Here is a 23,630-nt window from a genome sequence, read left to right on the forward strand (position 1 = left end):
AATTGTGTTTAACGTTATTTAATGAATTAGTTCGGATTTGCGATGTTTTATTAGAATGGTGTTTCTGTAATTTGAGACGCTCCCGGCATAAAAGCTTGCTTCCACGGCTTGCTCGCTTCCCCTCAGTTCTGAGCTGACGAAGAGGGAGAGCGAGACCAGGCGCCGATGGAAACATGGAAACGGTGCGTACGTCGTCGTCTCGCCGTGAAGTCGGACCGGGAAACCGCCCCAAGAGCATCGGTTGCATGTCCGGCGTCTTCCATTTCCTCTCCCGTCACCACAACCGATCTCGCAAGCGCATCACCTCCGGTAACCGCGCGCTGCTCATTCCCCTCTTCTCCGCCATCGGTCTCTTCTTCTGGCTCCTTCTTAATTATGTTGTTCGCCGTTATGCTGCAGTTAAAAGGAAGGAGAACACAGCCGCTCCGCCTCCGAGGCGATTAACGACTTCGCCGCCGCAGCCGCCCAGCCGCCGCCGCCGCCGGTGGCTGCTGTCGAGGACGCCAAGAAAATGCGGCGCTCCAGCGAGACGCCACGAATTCCAGTGATCCCGCAGGAGATCAGGCGGAAGAAGCCGCCGGCCGCGTCGCCGGACAGCCCCCGCACTGCCCGGCGCTGGTGGCACGGCTGATGGGTCTCGACGATCCACCGCCCCCGGCGGTGGCCGCGGACAAGCGGCGAGACTTGCTGCGAGCGCTGGAGAAGTGCGACGAGGACCTCCAGGCGCTCAGTCGGATCATCGAGGCGATCCGCTCGGAGGAGATCCAGGTCGGTACGGTCGTCTCCACCGCTGGGAAGACGGCCGAGCGGCTGCTCGAAATCGAGACGAACTGCGGAGACGCCAAGAACGAGTGTAACGGGGAGCAGCCGAGCCCCGTATCGGTGCTCGATGCGTTGTCGTCGCCCCGGAATCGGTCCCGGTCGAAACGTTCACCGAACGGTACGTAGCAGTCTGCGATGATGAATGTGTTCCCGTCGCGAACCGGTATAAGCAACGACTCTTAATGCAGATAGCCAAGGAAGCCCTGCGGATGAATGTAGTAGGATCCTGAAGCCGTCCCGCATAGCCGTTCTTTATACGGGTAAGTCTCTTGGTGGAGTTATACACTCGCACGCGCTGAGGCTCTCATCAGCTACATAATCACTTATCTATGCGGTTCCTGCCTAGTGCAGAAGATATCGATACAAATCAAAAGAAGGCGAATGAGGCCACACGACGCCGGATCATAATGGAACCAATGCCGAGTGGCGATCAGGCCAGAGCGGAGGACTTGGGCGGTCGTCGGCCTTGGTGGCGAGGAGCCAGGAGGAGGAGGAGCGCGAGCCGGGCGATGGTGGAGAGCGTGGAGGAGGTGTGGGGGGAGGGGGCGGGGGAAGAGCGGTGGGAGTTGGCCTGGGTGGAGGCTTGGGTGGAGGCCGAGTTGCTGGGGGAGTTGGTGGAGGAGCTTGTCGTCGAGCTTCGCGGCTGGACCCGTAAGCTGTCGTCGCCTACTTGCAGGAAGAGGCTCCGCTTCTAATTCTGGAATGAATTGTAGTTGCATGCACCCAAATGAACTGCTTGAGCACTATCGGATGTGAATATTGCAGAATGCATAATTTTTGGTGAAAATGGCGATCTATGAATAAAAATTCATCTGAAAACATTGTGTTCTACAGTGTCTGCACAAGCCAAAGGCAACATGGCTACTACGACACACTTCCTGGGTGAAAATTCATTATCACATTCCCTATAGATGGTGTTGAATTTTTTTTAAAAAGAAAATTCAACTTTTAAAAATTTTATACTTGAAGATTTCTTCCCTTGAATAGTCAATGGTGGCATTCTACCAGTTTTCCAGTTTTTTCAGCTATTCGAAATGTTCAAACCTGTCTCTTTAATCGTGGACTTCTGGTTCCTTGATTCTGGATTATCAATAACAAACTTGGTCTCCAAGTGGAAGTTTTTCTTTTTCTCCTTTGCAAATTGCGTTTTACTTTGTATCTACAGACCTTTCAAGATCAGAGGATAGTGATCATGTTGATCTTATTTAATTCAATTCATGCATCTCTAGATCTCATACTAGAATTTTGCAGACGATCCCAAACCCAATATATTAAGACATCGAATACAAATGCCTCATCCAGTTTGGTTCTTAATGATTGTTGCCTCTCCTTGAAATACATGACATAATAACATAATCTACATATGACAGAGCTTCAGAAAATGATGGTATGAAGTGTGTCATAGAAACCCATGCAATTGAACAAAAGAACAGAGATCATTGTCTTGGATCATGGCTCTAGATTGACCAGACAGTTGCCAATTTCTTGTTATCTTGAAATAGCTTCTCAAGTAACCACTTTCCTCTGTCTGACATACTCAGGTTGAAGCTTTAGCAGCGCAGTATCACTGAATCAACATCTTGAACACCACTTCCATTTTCTAGTGTCTGTTCAATGTTTAACTTGAGAAGAAATCTATCTATTGTATGATGAATTAACCGAGGTTATCAAAGTATATATGTGACACATGACTAGGCCCTTGCATGAGATGTAATACAGTCTTTGCGCTCGCGAAGCTTTTCTAGTATTGGAAGAATGTTTGTCATGTTAGGCCTGTTCTTCGGATCTAGATGTAAGCATTGCAAGGCAAGAGCAGCAATGACCTGGGCTTCCTTCTTAGAGTACCGACCCTCCAATCTTATGTCCATGATCCTCAACATTCTTCCTTTATCCTTCAAGAATGGTCTCGCCCAGTCGACCAGAGTCAGGTCTGAAGTTCCTCTATCATCCTCCACCGCACGTCTTCCTGATAGGAGCTCCAACAGTACAACTCCAAAAGTGTATATGTCGCTCTTTAAACTCAAGTGGCCTGCCATAAACACTAGTATTCAGTAGGCTGAAACAATGACATGAGATATCCTAAGAAAGGATCATTTTGTTTTACATTAGCAAAAATGGTAGTTGGCTTCACTAACTGACCCATATTAGAGCCCGAAACACACAATCCGAGCACACAAGATTAGTGACCTTAATTATATTATCAAATTTGGCAACAAAAGCTCTTGATCTTGCCTTATTTCATCTTCAAACTACTGTTTCTAAGTATTGTCATTGTAATGTGTTTTGGCTATCACTTAGCATGTCCAAGTAGTACAATTGTTTAAATTCAAAGAAGGCTAACCTGTGGCAATATATTCTGGAGCAGCATATCCACGAGTGCCAACCACTCGAGTGGAGACATGACTCTTGTCTCCAGTAGGTCCATTCCTAGCTAAGCCAAAATCTGATAGTTTCGCATTGAAATCCTGCACAGTTTGCCAGTAAGAATCATCATGCCTCAGATAATATGTTTTCCAGATAGAATAGTACTGAATCAGTGATGATAATTGTAGAGATTACCGAATCAAGGAGAATATTTGAGGCCTTCAGATCACGAAATATGATTTGAGTTTCTAAGCCATGTAAGAAGGACAGTCCTCGGGCAACATCAATGGCAATGCTCACTCTCGTTGGCCAAGGAATAGGTTGTACACCTCCTACAAGTACAAATGAACATAAGTAATTACTTAATTGAAGGCTTAGAGCTAATGTCAGAGAAACATACTTTTGAACAAGTGATTCTCCAAGCTGCCTTTCTGCATGTACTCATAAACAAGAAGTTTGCTATCCAACTCTGAGCAGTAGCCTATAAGTTTAACAAGATTCTCGTGGTGAAGCTGGCTCAAATAGGTCACCTCTGCCTGCAGGCATCAGAATGAGTGTCACTTTTATTTGGAACTCGAAAAGGTGTATAAGAACCTCAAGTCTCTATGAGATAACAGTTACGTACAAGCCATTCTTTGTGCCCTTGATAGCTTTCTCGTTTGAGTTTCTTGATGGCAACAACAATTCCAGTTCCTGGTCTAGTAGGGGCATAAGTATGCTCATCAATCCACCCTTTGAAGACACAACCGAACCCTCCTTCACCTAGATATGAATTGGAGCTGAAATTTTTAGTAGCATTCTTGAGGTCATTCAAGCTGAAGGACTTCAGACCGACCGTTTTTGATCCGTCACCCTCTCTAAAATTGTTATTATCATCGCCGAGGTAGTTCAAGTTAAAGGACTTCAGATTGTTCGGTGCCTCACTTTTGAGCTGTGGAACAGAATTACCCAATCCGCTTGAAGATTTCTTAGCTGATTTCTTCAGACTGGAATCACTAACCACTGACAGTGGATTCTCTGGAGATTACATACGACTATTAAGTACCTCTTCAAATATGAATGATTTAGCAAGTAAAGGTTTCATTTTTGTTGCTGAAAGTAAAATTCAAATCCGGAGGAGATCCACAATGACAGTGTATAAAACTGAAGTAATTCACAATCGGAGAACTCGTTGTAGTGTGATCAAATGGGTGAGATTGGATTTTTATGTTTGTTTTATCAATAAACTGGTCGACGACAAATACCCAGATTTTTGGGCAATAATATTCATACTCGAGCATGGAAAATAGAATGATCATCAAACTGCCAAACACCCAAATAACCACAGCAACAGCTCTATGCTTATTAAAACAACCAAGATTTAGTCCATCTTTTCATATGGATTTCTATATTCATGCCTAAAAGCAAGATCTAGGCAAAACTGTCAACACAATCTGCTTTCAATTAGGTTAAGCGTCTTCTCTAGAGTGGCAAAGTTCATCATCCTGAAGGATTTAATTGTTTTAGGAACATGAGAGGAAAAAAAGCATTATCCAAATCAAAATACTGGATAAGACGAAATTAATACAAACACAGATTATGCATGGGTAGAGTTTATATCTAGGTTCACTCATCAACAAAAGGGGAAAAAAAAATTGGCTCTCATCCAAAGAAGAAACAAAACAAAAGTAGATCAGGTAAGAAATAGAAATCAGAGAGGCAAAAAAAAAATCTTACTTGAAACATGAGGAGAAGAGGCGTTTGCAGTCTTAGAAGAACGCCCACACTGGTTCCCCATCCGAAGAGAGCACCCAAAAAACACCTTCTGAATTCCTTGTTGGCTCAAAGACAATGATATGTCTTTTATAGATCAAACTACAAAGCTTTCGTTCACCTCAAGAATATAAAAAATTCTCCTCTACAAAAATTTAATTTAGCTTCCCTTGACTGCTTCAAAGTTCAAAGTTTGAATGCTGACAACAGTGTGAGAAGAACAGAAATGTCTTAGACAAGGTCAGGCATCAGAGTGAACAATCCAATATAAAATATGCATACCTAATGGGATAATTTTAGAATGGAGAAAAAAATTAAATGCTGTGCCATTATATAGATGAAGTCAATGATGTTGACTTGAGAAACGAGCGACAGCTCTACAGATCTGAAGTTTAGATCCTCACTGGATTTCCATTCACACCAATTTGTCAAGGATTTGAAAAGGTTATCCCTTCTTTACAATCAAAAGACGCCATTTGCTATTGTTTGACAAGTTACAAATAAGTCCATCTATTATTTTGAAAATGTTAAAATAGTAAATATTAGAATAGTCCATCTATCAATATATATAGATCCATGTTTTTTTTTTCCTTTTCCTTTTTGACTTTCGACAATTCTGCACGATTGTGAATGAAAATTTGATATTCTTCCAAAATTATATTTCCAAATGTATTATTTGCTTAACGGTGAAGCTTTGGCTAATGACTGGTAACTCCAACCGTGCTATATTTTTTGACCTCTTAAACTTATGAATGAGTAGTTTTACATTTTTTTACCTTTTAAATGAAAAAAATATTAATGTAGCATATAGTGAAATATATATATATATATATATATATATATATATATATATATATATATATATATATATATATATATGAGTTGTAAGGATAAAAGTAAAAATTCTAGATGAATTATCTGAAGTATTTTCTATCAAGGATTCTAAGTCTCATTTTTTTTAATATTAAAATGGGATGAAAAACTAGATACATTCAAATAAATTACCATGATATAAGTTGTTTGTATATAATATTATTTTAGAAGATAAGATATTTGAAAATTTTTAACGAAAACTATTAAAAATTAAAAAATTTAGGTTTAATAAAAATAAAATATATGGAATTTAATTTTAATAATAATATACATAATATAATAATTATTAATGGGATGATAATTTATTTATAACTAATAGATTTAAGTCGGAAAAGGATTAAGGAGTTGAGAAAGATGTCTTACATAAAATACAAGTAGGATGATTAAAATGAAAAATAATATCAGATGCTTTTTATCGTCATAAAGTATCTTTAAAATTTAAAAAAATTTACAAAATAACTTTTTATATTATATGAAATTGAGTGTTGGCTATGATTTAAGCACATGAGATAAGAATCTTGACTATGATTTAAGCACAGAGTTGCAGAAGAGGACAAATAAAAGCAACACCCTCCTGCGTCGTGACCAACTACAGTTTCTCGATTTACCTCCTCACAAAGAATCGTAAAGATGAAGATATTAGATAAATACATTAATATATAAAGATGAACATAATAAAAAAAATAAATTATTTAAAAAAAAAATTAAAGTTGCACCTACAAAACAATTTCAAAAGATACATTTGAGTTGACATAAATATGTATATAGATGATCTTTATATGCGGTCAAACGTGTTCATTATACCCAAGTCAAAGTTTCATGGTGCATTTATTAAGTCATACAATATTGTTGTTGGCTATTTCATATTCATGTTGAAGACTTCCAAATGCAATTTGAACCACAACAGGGTGGACTTCCCACCTTTGGTACGTTCCTACGCTATTACACATTTTTTTTTTAAATGAAAACGAACGACCAAGTTAGTTTTGTTCTTTTAGTCAAGAGATAATTAAACCAATAGGTTGACCCTGCCATCTTCACATTGGTCAACTTCACACGTTAGCGCCTTGGAAGATGGGAAGTTGAAGCATCATCTCAATACACGGCAGAGCTTTTGACATTTCTTAAGTCAACGACAAAAGTAAACGCAATTAATTATTTAAAAACTCGGTCACCGGTTTATATTGGTTCAACTGAACTTAGAGAGCCCCTTTCTCAGGTTAATCAGTGGCTAACATCAAACTTGTTCAGATCCAACGGTTGTGAAAGGGATCTGGACATAAACATTGTGAAAATCCCCTTTGTAAATAATTGAATGTGATATTATGGTAAATTCATGCTATCTATCATTACTCTAAACTTTTTAAATAATAGGATATTAATAAATGACAACTATATGGACTAAACATTTATAAGAACAGTTTCTCGATTTACCTCCTCACAAATGGTCGTGTATGGACTTTTGCAGAAAACTAAACATTTATTTATCTGATCCAAATAATAATTTAGTTTCTGGTCCAAATCCAATTTTAAAATAACAAAATTAAACCTAAATCAAAATTATATAATCACAATTATTCTAACTAAATTAAACAAAAAATTTTGGGTGGAACTAAAGTTGCCCAGGGTCTCAATCCAGAAATTGCACTGGGTCAACGGGGTTGATTACCCGTTGACCAGATTTAATGGGCTCAATCAATAATCGGTCCGATTGACCAATTAAGGTTAGACTCTAAATAAATCGTTGAACCGCTAGTTCAAATGCGGATTTGAATTGATGATTCATTAGTATTTATTTAATTTTTTTAAAATTTAGTTTGGATTTTTTTTTCAATAATAATTTTTTATTTAATAATACTTATAATATTTTAATAATATTAATAGTGTCAGTTAACTCACTTATTTTAAATATTTCAATGTATTCTATCTTTCTATTAAAATCAAGTTTTCTGTCACGCCCCGGGAGATGGCTGACCGAAAATTTATTCAGCAACATCTCCCCCTGTAACAATTGCAATTCCCTGAATACACATATGTCATAAGACCTACCAGGCCACAATTAAGCCTACACGGCCACAATCCATAAATATAACATAGTATAAAACAGATACACACAAAAAAACCAAACACATATATAACAATCCACATGATCTAAATCAAGTTCTGAAACATAGTTTCTAATAACCTAACAAAGCCAAAAAACCAATACAGACGATGTCATCTCGATAAGGGACTAGCAGGGCGGCTCTCCAAACTGACATCAACCTGAAAAGAAATAAGCCAACGGGATGAGTTCAAAGAACCCAGCGGATATCTAATAGATATATAAAAACAACTATACCTCCAGTAATCAAAATGCCAGTACCGTATGGTAATAAGATAAGTAAACTAACACAATATGAAAACTATACATACCAGAAATAACAGTAATATCCATACAATCACGGTAAGGTAGATCTCCTGTGTACGCATATCAAACATATGCAAAAAAAAACAAATACAGTAAACACAACCAAATGCAAATGCAACCATACAATATGCACATGGAGAAATGACATGTCCTGGTCACCCTGATGTCCGTCTGATCCATCACTCATATGTAAGGTCGCGTGGGAACTATGCCCGTCTGATCCATCACACTCAAATGGTGAGGTCGCGTGGGAACTGTATAATGCCTGTCAGATCTATCACCCATATGTGAGGTCGCGTGGGAACTGTATAATGCTCGTCAGATCCATCACCCATATGTGAGGTCGCGTGGGAACTATGCCCGTCTGATCCATCACACTCAAATGGTGAGGTCGCGTGGGTAGGGTGGTGACCACTGTGCACTCTGACGTCACTGCTACTGCGTGACCGAGTGGACAGAATGCTGGCCAGCATAAACAGAAATGCATAAATGGTACATGATTCAAATACATGCAATTCATATCAATCTACTACTCCAAATAATAGGCAACAAAAATAAGATGACATATAATCAAATGAATAGCAAATCTATCAAGATGATAATATGCCAAATGAATAGCAGATAAAAGCATGTACCAATATCAAGTGATGATCAATGCTCAACATAGATATATGTAAGCAAACAAAATTACTGCAAGTAATAGTAATCTATACATATCAGGTTAAGATACCCGCCTTCCGAATGTGGTTCGTATCCGCAAAGAACCTCCGTCCAAAAAATCCGGTTCAATGTCCTGTAATTAGAATAAATCACATTTCTAATTACAATGACATATAAATCTCCCATCAAATAAAATCCTAATCGATTATTAAGATTGTTTAACCCCATCCAAGTTAACCTAACCGAATCAAGAATTAACCTAAATCAATTAGGATTCATCCCAACCCATATCATCTCTCCATAAGGAAATGCATCCCCATAATCATGTTCTATCAAAGAATTGGAATTACTGCACTTCATCCAATCTAAATGGGCATCAAACTGTTTTCATTAAAACAGCTAACTTTTAACACACTCCTAAGCAAATAGTACTCACAACAGAATACTGAATTCGTAGCTATAATTTACACACTTCATTGTCCAACTCGAAATAATAAACATTAGTAATCCAAGTTCAATAAGAATAATCATAGCGATTTTTACCTCAAAGTCGTTTGCCCTAAACCAACCCAGATGCTGGGTTTTCCTATTGCTACACGCCGTTTGCTGCCCCAACAGATCCGATCTGTTCCAATCCTGTAGCCTCATCAAATTCAGATCTGTTCTAACCCAGTAATAGCAACCCAAATGGAAACAGGACCTCACCTCTATGGTTTACGAACAGCGAGATCCCGAGCACAACGACGGCAACACGGCGACTTAGTTGTTAATCCAACGTCACCTGAACAGTGGGAAGGAGAAAACTTCGATCTCGCCCCTGCTCCTTTGTCGCGGCTGGAAGGAAAATCGCCGAAGAAGGAAGAAGGGGGGGAGAGGAGAGGGAGGAGAAGGCAGTGTCGGCTCCTTCTCCACACTACGGCACCCGGACGGCTGAAGACAGCGGCGGAGTGGCATCGGACGGCGGTAGCGGTTTACGGCTAGGGTTCACAGAGAGAGGGAGAGGGAGAAGTCTGTTCCTTCCCTGGCTGCAAGCGACGAAGTGAAGAAAGAGAGGAGAGGCCGCGGCAGGGAAGAAGAAGAAGAAAAGGAAGAGGAGCGGCGTCGGTTTCACGCGGAGGAGAAGAAAAACGCTCGTGCGTTTTCGGGAGAAAGAAGAAGCGCCGTAGGGGGAAAGGTTATGGATTCCTAATGGGTTTCGGGTTTTAAACCCAGTAACCATTAAACCTTTATTATTATTATTATTATTATTATTTTCCCGTATTTTACATTTTCAACCTACTGAGTTTACATTTTCTAATGGATGATTTTTTTTTTAATTTATTAAATTTATTAATATCATTTAATTCAGGTTACTCATTAATTTAATTTTATTTTTTATTCACTCAATGTTAAATTTAGAGATATTATTTTATCCCATGATAAATTTATTAAGAAATATAATTTATTCAATAATAAAATTGTATATATAATAAAAATTATCATTTGACATGCAAAATTAATTATATATATATATATATATATATATATATATATATATATATATATATATATATCTCATCTTATTAAAATATAATAATATTATTATTGAATAAAAAAATATTAATAAATAGAGATTGATTTAAGATTTAATACAATATCCTTTTCAATTTACTTTTGATTTCTTGAAAGCTCAAATATTAATGATTAACGAAAATTATAAATATATAAAAAAATATAAAATTTAGATTTTAAAGAAAAAATATTTAATGCTAAAGGAACTACGAATTTGTGTCTTTTTAATTTTTGAAAAATATAAATATAAATAATAATTTTGAATTATTATACATTATAAATTAGATCGTAATCAATGGTTCTAAATCGTGAATCATAATATCTTTAAAAGTTAAAATTAGAAATTAAGATCTTTTAAATCACTGAACGGAGGATTTTAAATCGTGGAACCGCCGATTAGGGGGAATCATCCACACTCCTAATTTATCAAACTTTATAGTACTGTTGTATCACAGTTATGTCAGACAGTTACGTCAATCTAATATATTATGTATGTTATCCCTGGAGCAATGGTGTCGCGGTAGAATATTCAGGTTGTCACTCAGGCACCTGCGATTCGATCTTCAGCTATGATGTATTTGTAGAAATTTTTCTCTAAATGGGGAACGCAATTAAAGGATGCTAAGCGTCTAGACTGGTCGTGCACTTCCTGATTTATCCTGGTGGTCGATGAGAAATTTTTATGGGACCGAACTGATCATCTTAGAGATAGTCAATAGGGCTTAATTGAGATTTATCATTTTTTTAATATATCATGTATGTTATTTCCAAGAGTTACTTTGTCGCTTTTATATCGGTTAGTCATCCTCTGTTTGGGAGTAGGGGATGTGAGTGAAGAAGTGACAGAGGGTAGAATGATAAATTTTATTTTTATATATTCATAAATTATTATAATTTTTTATATCCTGATTTAAAGAGTAAAGAAATAAAAGAAAATTTTAAAATATTTTATATTATTTTTATTTTTATTTTAAAATATTAAATATTAAATTAATATTTATTTTAATTTTAATTTTATTTTAAAATATTAAATTTTAAATTAATTCATGTATTTTGTGCTATCGCTCTTTATACAATGCTATTACTCAGAGTCTAATCATTTGCATTCTAGGATATCATCTCATTTGCATTCTAGGATATCATCATCAGCTTTCATCATAAATCGTTTCAAAGATAATTTTTTTTTAAAAAAAAGATTAATCCTAATTTTCTTCGCTTCTTTTCAATCACAAACTTATCTACAAATATATGTATTATCTATTTTAAAATTTTTTAATCCCAACTTCTGACGTAATTTTCTGATTTTCCATCCTTCGTCTTTTGAAAAAAATTGAGGGTGTATTTATAACACTTATTACGTTAATCCATTCCTTCCGAACAAGCCAACTCTTTCCCTTCCGTCCTCTCCCTTCCCAATTTTTTTTTTTTTCCAGGCGGAAGAGAAGAAGCGAAGGCCTATCGGCTCTCACGTTCTCATCTCCTTCAACCTACCCGTTTCCTACGTTCTACACGCCTCCTGTGATCACCAGGTGATCCCGATACCATTGTTTCATATCTATATGACTATATCCGTAGTTTTATATCACAAGATGCTTGATCTGCTTCCTCCGTCTCTAAACGTTGTTTGATCTTTCGCTTTATTGGCGGCGGTGCTCGGATCGGAATCTTATTCATGTAGATCTTTAACTTTAAAGCCTTCTGCTTGATTTGGTCTCAAAATTTTGTAGTTTCGTGTGCAAATACAACGCCATGCCTGGTTCTTCTTCAGATCTGTGGCCTTTGTTGTTGGATCTTTGTCGTGTGTTGTAATCGTAATTGTTTTAGGCTTTATTAAGTTTACATTTTGTTCGTGATAGCCTAGGGAACGATGGGGCTCACTTTCGCCAAACTATTTAGCCGCCTGTTTGCGAAGAAGGAGATGAGAATCCTGATGGTCGGGCTTGATGCTGCTGGTAAGACGACCATCCTCTACAAGCTCAAGCTTGGAGAGATTGTCACCACCATTCCAACAATCGGTGAGCATTATTTGTCATCGCGCACACTTGTCTGCATTTTTATTTTTTTTAATTTCTGCGATGATTGCTATATTTGGTTTATTAACCTAATGTCCTTAATACAGTTATCTAAAAGTCGTAGATATGCATTATTTTACCTAATGGAAGTGATTTTTGAAGATTTATGTATGGTAGCAAATTGTGAACATCATTTTTTTATATCATGTAGTCAGGATCGTGGAGAACAAAAAACGGATGAAATCTAATTATGAATAACTGAAACGTCTGTAGATTAGCCATGGAGATCAATTTAATTATACTAATGAAACATGATCAACCCTATTACAACTCTTAGACCAATATTCAAAACATAACCAAATTATTGCAATTTGTTTTTTAGCAAGGTATGTAATCTGTTGTCAAATATTTAATGTGCTTCCACGAGTTCTATTTTTCATCAAATTGAAAGATCTTATGATCAATCCATAGGTCATTTGGACTCCATTGAAAATGAGGATTTAGAATTTCCCACCTCAATCAAACAAAAAGGTTGATTCTTTGGGATCCTTCATATCTCCAAATATGAGAACCAAGATAGAATCAGATCAACTCCAGTAAATACCTTTCTAGATCTTCCTTGATGGTCCCAGCTATTCATGGAACACGAAAAGCAAACAGATTAACAATCATTTGCTTCTGGAAGACAAATTCAACAAAAGTTCTGAAAAAACAAGTTTATACAATGTGCTGTGTTTTGAATTTGCTTTTATATCCACAGTAAAATCAGGTATTTTGGATAAAATTGTAATAAATATTAAATTTAATGGTGAGAGTTGAGAAATGTTGATGAACAATCAACATTATTATTATTCTTTTTTAAATACCTATTTTTTTGGTTTTCATTTGAAATTAGCAGTTATAATTTTTGTTTGTTAAATAAATGATTCTTCCTTTTGGTGGCAATTATATTAATCTGAAGTGCTCTATATGGATAGTCAATGCATGGGTAATTAGGTGCATCTTGCATCTCCATATGACATTTACATTTAGTTATTATAGATTATTTGAAGGGCCCGTGGTTTTCTGATCAGTTTAAATGCATGCTATCTCATTTTAATTAAGATGGGTCTTAATGCAGGATTCAATGTGGAGACTGTTGAGTACAAGAACATCAGTTTCACTGTATGGGATGTTGGTGGTCAGGATAAGGTACCACTATTCATGTTACTTGTTAGCAATATTTCTTATCTAAACAATTCTTTTACTTTGAAAAAGTCTTTTTGGTGACAACTGTTTTATGAGAATTCCAGAGGTTGATGGGACAATGAGACAACATGGGTATTTAATATTTAGTGTGGTATCACAGAAAATCTCTTTAGATGTTATTAACTTGACATGCAGAGCTGACTTGATTCTCTCATGATGATTTATCTGTTAATAGTTATGTTGTCTGCCTGTTTCTAAATAATGTTCCGGTGAACAACAGATCAGACCTCTCTGGAGGCATTACTTCCAGAACACACAGGGACTTATTTTTGTTGTTGATAGCAATGACCGAGATCGTGTTGTGGAGGCAAGGGATGAACTCCATAGAATGCTTAATGAGGTAACACATTTTACTATAATATATTCCTGTTATGATTTTCAGAATTAATTCTCGTTCTTGATAATCTGTTCTGGAGGAATAAAGTAGATTTCTTCGGACATTTAAGCAATATGGTTGTGATATCATTTCTATTTTATTTTTTATTAAAAAATGCATATTCTATGTGTATCTAGCATATTCCTTAATAATTAAGGTAAATTGTGTATATGCTGCACATATTCCTTTCCTGATTAAGTTAGCATGAATGGAAGGTTCCTCAATTGTCTTTATTACTATAGGAAACCTGCATTTACTTAACTATTTTTTTAATCTAATTTCATATTCTATGCTGATAGGTTTTATCTAATTTCATATTCTTCTATGCTGATAGGATGAGTTAAGGGATGCAGTTTTGCTTGTGTTTGCTAACAAACAAGACCTTCCAAATGCAATGAATGCTGCTGAAATAACTGATAAGCTTGGTCTTCATTCTCTCCGTCAACGTCACTGGTAAGATATACTTGTGCTATCTGTTTCAGTTTGTTTATCTACTATGGATGTAACTAACATTTTGCTTAGCAATTGGTTTTTGGAATATATGCTGAATTATCATAAACCAGTCAAAAAAATTGCAATCATACAATGGATTTTGTCACATTAAATATGCCTAAGCGATGCATATAATTGTCTTCTTAAGATAATGGCACTAATTTGCTGTTTAAGGTTAAAGGTTGGGTTTTTATTAATCTCTTCAATATCAAGAAAGTTGGTTTGGAAACTGCTTTCTCTCCTGGAAACCCAGATTGTAATAAGAATAGATCACCTTTCATATAGCATGTGATGCTAATAGCTTTGGTTTCATAATGTTAGCATAGATCGTTGGCCTCTCTAAACTTAATAATTCAGACTGACCTATAAAATAATGGTCTCGAGATCATATCAAAATGTCCTTTTGCAGTTCAGGGAAGTCCACAAAGAGTGACCCAATCTATTTTTCTGAGCTGAGTTTTGCTAGTTCAGTATACACAGGCACTGCTTTCTGCTTTTTCTTTTTTTTATTAATGTCTTCCACATGACTCTGAAGTCAGTAGCCCAGCCTACATTACTAATGAATTAATGCCCTACTGTCATTTTCTTGGTTCTTCAACTTCAATATTATGAAAAGCATCCTTCTGTAAAGTTTAAGAAGTTGCAACATTGATTTTTGGAGATTGAGAACACAGATTTTGTTTGCTTGCCAGGTACATACAAAGCACTTGTGCTACATCCGGTGAAGGTTTGTATGAAGGGCTTGATTGGCTCTCCAGCAACATCGCCAGCAAGGTATCCACTTTTGGGTTTTTCGAAGTGGAATCCATTATCTATTACTTAAAAAAAATCATTTTATAGTTTTATTCTTGTAATGTAATGCTTCCTTATAAAAATTATTTGTTTACAGTAATCAAAACTTCTTGGAGGCTCTTTATCTTAACAACAATTGTTGGCATTCGATGCTTTGGCAACATCGTGGAAGCAAGAAAACTATCAGCGTGTCACTTTTTTTCTGCCTTATGAAAACCTTAACACTTGTCTGTAGAACAAATACGTGTTTGTTGTCACTTCCTATATGGTGTATGTGATCGTCACTAACACCTTATTCTCATTTCTGAAAGAGAGCTTTTGCTCTTTGACATATTTTTTGCCCCTGAATTTAGTTCCATTTTGCAATTTTGCTCGTCTGGATTATATGACACTGTTCATAAAGGAAGACAAACTGCATTTGTAGCTAAAATAACCAATCATGTCAATGCGATGCGAGAATATTAGACTGAGATGACATGGTAATTTTACTGTTACTTAAAATAAATTTTCATTTAACATGAAACAACATTCAACAGATATGCACATGAGAAACAAAGAGAGAAGAAAATCCATAGTCGTCCTTAAATACATGTCCAGTAGTAATTCAAGAAATGACAACAAAAAAAAACTATTAGCTGAGCCTGCATAGCAAACACACAAATCATCAAACCCATTGCTATTACCCAGAATGAGAGATCAAGACGTATCATTTCCATTGCCATTGTCAGTGGATGGTGCATCAATTTCTTGAAACATTTATCCTCCCGGGAATATTCAACCTATCAGTATCAGGTAAATTGGGGCACCCAGAAATAGCAATCTGAATGAGCTCAGGAAATTCACCGTCTACAAATTCACAAAACGTTTCCAAAACAGGCATGTCTTTTATCGTAAGAGTCTCCAAAGATGGAAACCCCTTCATACTCTCCAAGTTTCTCAGTTTCTTCATCCCTTCTATATGCAAGTGTTTGAGCTTAGGCAGCTGCCCAAGTAGCGGCAAGGATTCACACTTTTCAGAGCAAGATAGCCTCACCGTTTCTATACTCGAGAAACTAGTGTTCCCTAGCCAATCTGGAAATGCACTACCAGGATAATTCAAGATCCACAAGCATTTTAGATACTTATGTGGTTGCAATCCATCGGCAACAGCCTTCCAAGCATCTGCGCCAAGTTGCACACTAGAGGTACCATTGCTCCATCGCAGCATCAGCTTGTCAATGTGGTCCTTCTCCTTCAAATTAGCTTCTTCAGCATCACTTGCCTTAGTAACGTTTTCAAGCTTGCAGATGCAGAGCTCCCCATGAAGGTCCAAGTCCTTCAATTCCCTTAGGTTGCAGCCATCCTCCTTGGTCACAGTGAATCTTGACAATGTCTTCAGAGAAGTCAAGTAATTGATTCCAGTAGGCATGGAACTCAAATCCTCAAACTTTTTCCAGCAAAGATGTAAAATGAGATGCCTTAGGTTGACCAAGTTACTTGTTCCTCGCGGTAACGAGGAAAGTTTATAACAACATTTGAGCTCCAAAGTCTGCAAATTGTACAGGTTTTCTACAGATTCAGGTAGCTTTTTGACACTGGTTCCAGCAAGGCCAAGGTATCTCAGGTGAACTAGCTTGCCAACTGAATCTGGCAATTCTTCTATGCCACTGTTGCTCAGATCCAACAACCATAGGTCTTTTAGTTTCTTAAACAAATCTTCTGGAATCCTGCCCACACCTGTCTCAGATTTATTGAACAATTTCAGCACCCTCAAGCTCACCTGATCGTATAGTTTCTCAAACAAAATCTGGTCCTTTCTATGAAATAAAGATGCATAACGAAATTGAAATTGTCCTGATGGAGGATTCAACTCATTGTCTTCCATGACCAGTAACTCATTCTGAGAGAGAGAGCATGCAAGACGACGAATCAGGTTGGGCATTGTGTATTTGCATTTAGTTTTACTTGGACAAGATTCGGTGGAGCATTCGACGACAAATGACATTGCTCGAAGACTGTTTAAGAGCATACTACCATCGGCTTCTGACATACTCTGTACCCAACCTTGTGCTGTCCACATCCTGATCAGCTCATCTTTGTCAAACTCATAATTATCTGGAAAAATAGAGCAAAAAGCAAAGCACTGCTTCCATTGGTAGTCCAATTGATGGTAACTTGCCATGAAACTCCTTAAGATTGGACAAGCGCTATTGTTTTCCAGCATTTGATTGCAGATGGTCTTCCAGTTGTCGACATTAGTTTCCGATTTCACGAGTTCACCAAGCGAGATTGTGGCAAGAGGCGAACCCTGGCAGATGTCCACTATGCTTTCACTGATGTCTTTGAGTTTCTGATCGACGTCCCCGTTAGCCTGGGGAAATGCTATAGCACTAAACAGTTTGCAGCAATCATCTTTCTGGAGACCCTGTAACGGCACCAAATGCAGTTTGGTCATCCCCCTCGACACTCCATCGTTCTGAGCCGTGATCAAAACCTGACTTCCTTTTGCTCCCTTCAAAAGAGGAAGACACAGGCTCTCCCAGAACTTGGCTTCTCTCGAGCAGAAATTGTCGAGCACAAGCAAGAATCTCTTGCCTTTCACAAGTTCCTTAAGGTGATTCTGCATGTGGTCAAAGCTTTGATCCCTGCACTCTTCCCCAGTTATCTCTTTGATGATCTCTTTTGTAGCCTTCACGACGTCGTACGCGTTCGTCATAGACACCCATATCTTCATGTCAAAGTACCCTTCGTCACCACTGACAGATTCAGTGCCTTCTCTTTTGTAGCCTTTTTGTAGCCTTCTCGACGCCGTACGCGTTCGTCTTGATGAACTCGCCTCTCGATCGCTCTTAGAGAAATGTTTGCAGACTAATTGGGCGAGTGTAGTCTTACCTATTCCAGCGAGGCCATAGATCACAACCACATGTAGATTCGAGACCGAATCGGCTTTCAGAGCGGCCACAACCGATTCGCACTCCTTGCTTCTTCCGACGATTCTAGATTCGTCGAAGGTTGCAACGGAAGGAACACTGTCCATCTCGTTCGAGCCGTCGCTTCGCCGCTGCCCGTCTGAGGGCTTCAATCGGAGATTCCTCCGGTCTTCGTGGATCTCGACGAGTCTGCTCTCGATCTTGGCAATATCCGTCGCGATTCTGTAACGCTTGACGAGGGGGCCGAGAGAGGGGACTGGTCGCTTTCTTTTACGGGAGGGAGCTTCCTTGGCGTGCTTGATGACGTCGCTGAGAGTCCGGAACTCGTCGATATGGTTTTCGGCGTTGAAGGCCCAGGCCTTCATCTCGCAGACCCAGCGCCTGACGGTTTCCTGTTCGATGTCGAGCGACTCAGCGTCGATGAGTAAGCTCTGGACCCGATTGTGGGTTCTCCGGAGCTTGTCGGCCGCGTCATTGAGGCCTTGATAGAGGGAGACCTTGGTGGAGACCCAAGCGAGAACCCACCCGGTGACCGTCCTGCTCGACTCTGTGAGGATCTCGTTGAGGATCTTGTCGATCCAACCCATGGCGAAGACCGGCCAGATGGGAGATGGAGGGAGGGAAGAGGGAAGGGAAGAACAAAGGGCGATCCGAATTGACTACATTCTAGGAAACAAGCGAGTGCGAGGAGCGATTAAAATTATGCAAGTTGCCTAGAAACGGAAGCTTTACAGACGACGACTTTCGAAGACTTGACAACAACGGAAATATTTTGTATAAAAGTCGGGACATCATTTTTAAAAACGCGGCGACGACTTTGACTTAGTACTATAATAAAACACAAGGCGAATCCAATCTAATTTAAAGTATCAAAATATTTATGTCAAAAAATCTCTTAATGTTTTGTAGTTTAAGAATTCTAATCTTGAGATGTAAGAGTAAAGTATCCTCTAGGGAAGTTTAATAACCTATAGTGCTTTAATTAATTAGGTTGGATTCTATCCGTTTGGCTGATTTATATGTTAAATGTGATGTGCGGATATATTATATTAAGAAAATTAAATCTGTTAAATGATGTAATTAATTATGAAGAGGTTGAGTTATTGGATGTAGAAGTTTATGTGTAGAATCTGTACCAAATCTTTAACCAAATCGTTATCATTAATAAATTGATAATAGATTAGGTCATATATATAATCATGATCCTCATTGGATTAAGGATTTTCTGACTGATCGTTTTGCTCCCCAATAGCAAAGAGATTATGACATCGTCACCTTAATGCTTTGTTTGAATACGGTGAGAAAAGATTTATTAACGGAAGGAAAAGAGAGGAGAAGTAAAATATTTATGTTTCCCTTATTTGGAAGGGATGGAAGGTTCATTAATATAATATATGTTATCTTGTTTGAGAGAAAATGAAAGTGAATGAAAATTAAATATACAAAGTTACAAAAATACTCTCACTTCTTAAAAAAATAATGTATATAGAGAAGGGATGGGAAACTATAAAATTTTATCAATATTGCATATAAAAGTTGGGATATAGAAGGTTGTAAAATAGACAACCCATTCTCTTTGGATAAATCCTTGTTCTTGGAGAAGAAGAAGAAGAAGATTAGAGTTATTTGTTTTTATCCTTTTGAGTCTTGTCCTCGAAAAGATTTGTGGAAGGGCCGACGTCGATGCCAACGTCGTGGAGTGCGAGCGATTGGACATTGGATGGTGACGACGTGCATTGTGTGAGGAGCGACGCGGTGCAATATTGAGATATCTAAATAGATGAATTAATTTAAAAATTAATATTTTAAAATAGAGATAAAATTAGAATAAAATATTTTTGAATTCCTCTTTCTCTTCCTTACACCCCAAATTAGAGTGTAAAAATTCTATGAGTATGGAAAGGTAAAGCTTACCATTTTCTCCTCTTTCCCTCCTTAACTCATTCTATCCCAAATAAGAGTCAAAATTCTCCTTCCCCTTATTTAGCCTCCTCTCCCCTTTCCTCACCTCCTTCCAAACAAAGTATAATTCCTCTAGAAGACTAACCCCTCACTCTTTCTCTTCTTTCACAGGATTCTCGAATTTGTGGATGACATAAAAGGATGATAGTTTGTTCACTGCAATCAAGTTCATCGATCTGTCCCTTTTGTATTTATTTTTGCTATAGATTTTGACATTACTAGATCTCTTATTATTTTATTTTCCTTAATACGAATTCATACATGTTTTAGAATTCATGAGAATAGAAAATTTTTTTCCAACAAGTGGTATCAGAGCCACGACTGTTTTATCATTTTTATAGCAATAAAGTTAAAATTTTTCATCGATTTTATTATTTTTATGCTAGATTCAATTTTCCTAGCATAAATCGATTTTTGTTCATCGAAAAACTTGATTATATAGAAATAAAGTTAGAGTTTTTTTATTGATTTCATTATTTTTATGCTAAATTCGATTTTCCTAACGTAAAATAATTTTTATTCATCAAAAAATTTTATTCTATAGAAATAAAGTTAAAGTTTTTCCGATTTCATTATTTTTATACTAGATTCAGTTTTCCTTATGTAAAATAATTTTTCTTCGTCGAAAAATTTGATTCTAATAAAGTTAGGGTTTTTTAATGATTTCATTATTTTTTATGCTAGATTCAGTTTTCCTTAGCACAAATCACTTTTTGTTTCGTGGAGAAACTTGATTCTATAACAATAAAGTTAGAGTTTTTGTTGATTTCATTGTTTCTATGCTAGATTTGATTTTCCTAGTGCAAAATAATTTTGTTTGTCGAAAATCTGGAAAAGAAAAATATAGGATAGTGATGTTTTTAAGTTTTTTCATGAAGAACACAAAGAAGGCGATAATCGACGTCATTTTTTCCATGAAAACCATCATTTTAAATAGGATTAGGGTTAAGGTTTTAAACGGTTGTCTCTCCACTGCTTGAGTTTTCATTCAGGACCACTTGAGAAATCATTAGTGGAGTATATTACTTTTATCCGATTCAGTTCCCTAGGATTTTTTTTAGTCTATTTATACATATGCTACTAAATTAAACTATTGTGTCAATTAAAAAGAAAACACTTTAGATAGGTTTAGTGCATTTATGTCGATAGATGTATCTATGCTAAAAATAATTGACCTAAAGGAAAATTACTTTTAGGCCATATATATGTTTAAGACTAGCTTATAACTAAAGAATAAATTTTTATTTGTTCAAATCATGCACATAATATAGCGACCCAAAAGAAGATATATTAAGGTTGTTGTGAGCCATGAATATGTAAATAGTGTTAGTACCGATGGAATCAAAATATCTCCATAATTGCATGATATTGTCCACTTTGGGCCTAAGCCCTCATTGTTTTGTTCTTGGACTCTACCCAAAAGGTCTCATTCCAATGGAGATATCTTTCATCCTTTTAAACCCATGATCTTTTCCATGTGTTTTAGATGTGGGACTATGTTTGCACCCTTGCAATCCAACAATCCCCCCCTCAAACAAAGGACCACAAACCCCCTCAAACGGAAATCTTACGTTTGATGTCTGAATCCTCGACCCACCAGGACTTCTTGCCCCTCGGTCCACCCGACCTACTAGGACTTCATGCCTAGCCGCGACTAGGACTTCCTGCCCCTCGGTCTACCCGACCTATTAGGACCTCCTGCCCCTCAGTCTATCCGACCTACTAGGACTTCCTGCCTAGGCGCAACTAAGACTTTCTGCCTGGTGTCTGGTCCTCTTGATTCAGACACGAGAGCACCTATTTCCTTTGTTTTCAGGTTTAACCCACATGGTTAGATCTGGATTATGGCTCTTCCGGCGGTTAGTCCGATGAAGAGCGGTCTCGCTCTTGATACCACTTGTTAGTACTAATGAAATCAAAATATCTCCACAATGACATGATATTGTCCACTTTGGACCTAAGCCCTCATGGTTTTGTTCTTGGGTTCTACCCAAAAGGTCTCATTCCAATGGAGATATCTTTCATCCTTTTAAACCCATGATCTTTTCCATGTGTTTTAGATGTGGGACTATGTTTGCACCCTTGCAACCCAACAAATAGCTCATATAAAGTGTCAATTATGTGCCTTATATGTTGGTCCAAAGGAAGACACATTGTGTGACCAACTAAAGTTTAAGCTATAATAGAGAATACCGCTAACAAATTATAATTTTAGTCTAAAGATTAAAATTTAATATTGTATTGGTATCTCATTAAGAGTCCATTCATATGCATGTTTTTCTCTTATTGTATAATTTCTTATATATCTTTCAATGTTTTTGGCTTTAATCGTGAGCTTATGATAATTTTCTCTTTTCATTTTTAGTGCAATCAATAACTGCTAACATGAGTAATATCCCCACTTTAACTGGATTAAACTTTACCTATTGAAAAGAATATGTTATTATATTCTTGGGTTGCATAGACTTGGACTATGCATTAAGAAGACATGTTCGCCCCGCGCCTTTGACGAGTGCTAGCATTATAGAGCAGAGGGTTGACTTTGATAAGTGAGAGTAATCGAATCACATAAGTCTCATGAAGCTCTTAATTTCGGAACTATTAAAGGGCTTAGTAACTAAAGAGGAAGATGCAAAATCTTTCCTAAAGTAATTAGAAGTTGGTGTCTATGCAGTACAATAAAAAGGGTAACATACGTGAGTATATTATGGAGATGTACCTAATCTCACCATAAGACTAAAGACACTACAACTTGAAATGAAAGAAAATATGTTAGTGCATTTTGTCTTGATGTCTTTGCCTACACAATTCACTCCAAAATACTCAAAAGGAGCAATGGATATTAAATGAGCTTATTGCTCAACATGTGGAAGAGGAGGAGAGACCCAAGTGAGATACATTTGAAAGTGTTCATTTCACATACACTCATCCCAATCATCACAAAAAGAGGACTAATAATAAAAATAAAAATAAACAAATTGTAGAATCTATCATGGGCATAAAGAGTAAAAGAATCAAGATAAGGATTGTCCTTGTTTCTTCTATAAAAAGAAGGGTCACATGATGAAGGATTATCTCACATACGCCAACTGACGTGCTAAGAAAGGTAAACTTCTTAATTTTGTCAATTCAGAAATCAATTTAGCGATTGTGTCTAATAACACTTGGTGGATAAATACCGGTGCTACTACTCACATAAGTGTTATTATATAGGGTTGTCTTAGGCACTGACTGTCACTTGATGGCCAAAGATACACCTATATGGGGAATGACAAGAAAACTAAAGTAGAGTCTATAGACATTTTTAGACTTTATTTAAGAACTAATATTTTTCTAAATTTGGATAATACATTTTATATACCATCATTTAGACAGAACTTAATTTATATTTTTTGCTTAGACAAATC

The 23,630-nt window shown here is 37.1% G+C and overlaps 3 protein-coding genes, 1 long non-coding RNA gene and 1 pseudogene across 5 annotated transcripts; 2 read left to right on the plus strand and 3 right to left on the minus strand.

Annotated features, from left to right (window-relative positions):
* Positions 1–55: 55 nt before the first annotated feature.
* On the plus strand, positions 56–1,517 carry LOC141827100 (uncharacterized; annotated as a pseudogene).
* A 559-nt stretch (positions 1,518–2,076) lies between these two features.
* LOC141826423 (putative serine/threonine-protein kinase PBL11) lies at positions 2,077–5,130 on the minus strand. Its single transcript, XM_074713664.1, has 6 exons — positions 4,903–5,130; positions 3,812–4,203; positions 3,587–3,722; positions 3,382–3,518; positions 3,164–3,287; positions 2,077–2,851 (listed from the first exon to the last, which is right to left on the minus strand). Exons 1-6 carry the CDS (start codon positions 4,961–4,963, stop codon positions 2,514–2,516), a joined length of 1,188 nt encoding a protein of 395 aa, XP_074569765.1. The 5' UTR covers positions 4,964–5,130; the 3' UTR covers positions 2,077–2,513.
* A 2,758-nt stretch (positions 5,131–7,888) lies between these two features.
* On the minus strand, positions 7,889–9,745 carry LOC141826092 (uncharacterized). Its single transcript, XR_012601607.1, has 4 exons — positions 9,587–9,745; positions 9,425–9,517; positions 8,956–9,014; positions 7,889–8,076 (listed from the first exon to the last, which is right to left on the minus strand). It is a non-coding gene; the product is annotated as an uncharacterized LOC141826092 (long non-coding RNA).
* Positions 9,746–11,817: 2,072 nt separating this feature from the next.
* On the plus strand, positions 11,818–15,683 carry LOC141826091 (ADP-ribosylation factor 1). Of its 2 annotated transcripts, none has more exons than XM_074713348.1 (7): positions 11,818–11,961; positions 12,289–12,447; positions 13,565–13,635; positions 13,913–14,032; positions 14,403–14,521; positions 15,253–15,334; positions 15,450–15,683. In XM_074713348.1, the coding sequence occupies exons 2-7, from the start codon at positions 12,300–12,302 to the stop codon at positions 15,450–15,452; spliced, it is 543 nt and encodes a 180-aa protein (XP_074569449.1). In that variant the 5' UTR covers positions 11,818–11,961; positions 12,289–12,299; the 3' UTR covers positions 15,453–15,683. The 2 variants fall into 2 exon arrangements, with proteins under 2 accessions (XP_074569449.1, XP_074569450.1); XM_074713349.1 differs by having other exon boundaries at positions 11,857–11,961; positions 12,294–12,447.
* Positions 15,684–15,935: 252 nt separating this feature from the next.
* On the minus strand, positions 15,936–18,897 carry LOC141826090 (putative disease resistance protein RGA3). Its single transcript, XM_074713347.1, has one exon. It carries the CDS (start codon positions 18,846–18,848, stop codon positions 16,092–16,094), a length of 2,757 nt encoding a protein of 918 aa, XP_074569448.1. The 5' UTR covers positions 18,849–18,897; the 3' UTR covers positions 15,936–16,091.
* Positions 18,898–23,630: the final 4,733 nt, after the last annotated feature.

Source organism: Curcuma longa, chromosome 4 (genome assembly GCF_044706935.1).
Source record: "Curcuma longa cultivar G26 ecotype Majalengka, Jawa Barat chromosome 4, ITB_CL_G26_1.1, whole genome shotgun sequence".
NCBI classification, from domain to species: domain Eukaryota; kingdom Viridiplantae; phylum Streptophyta; class Magnoliopsida; order Zingiberales; family Zingiberaceae; genus Curcuma; species Curcuma longa.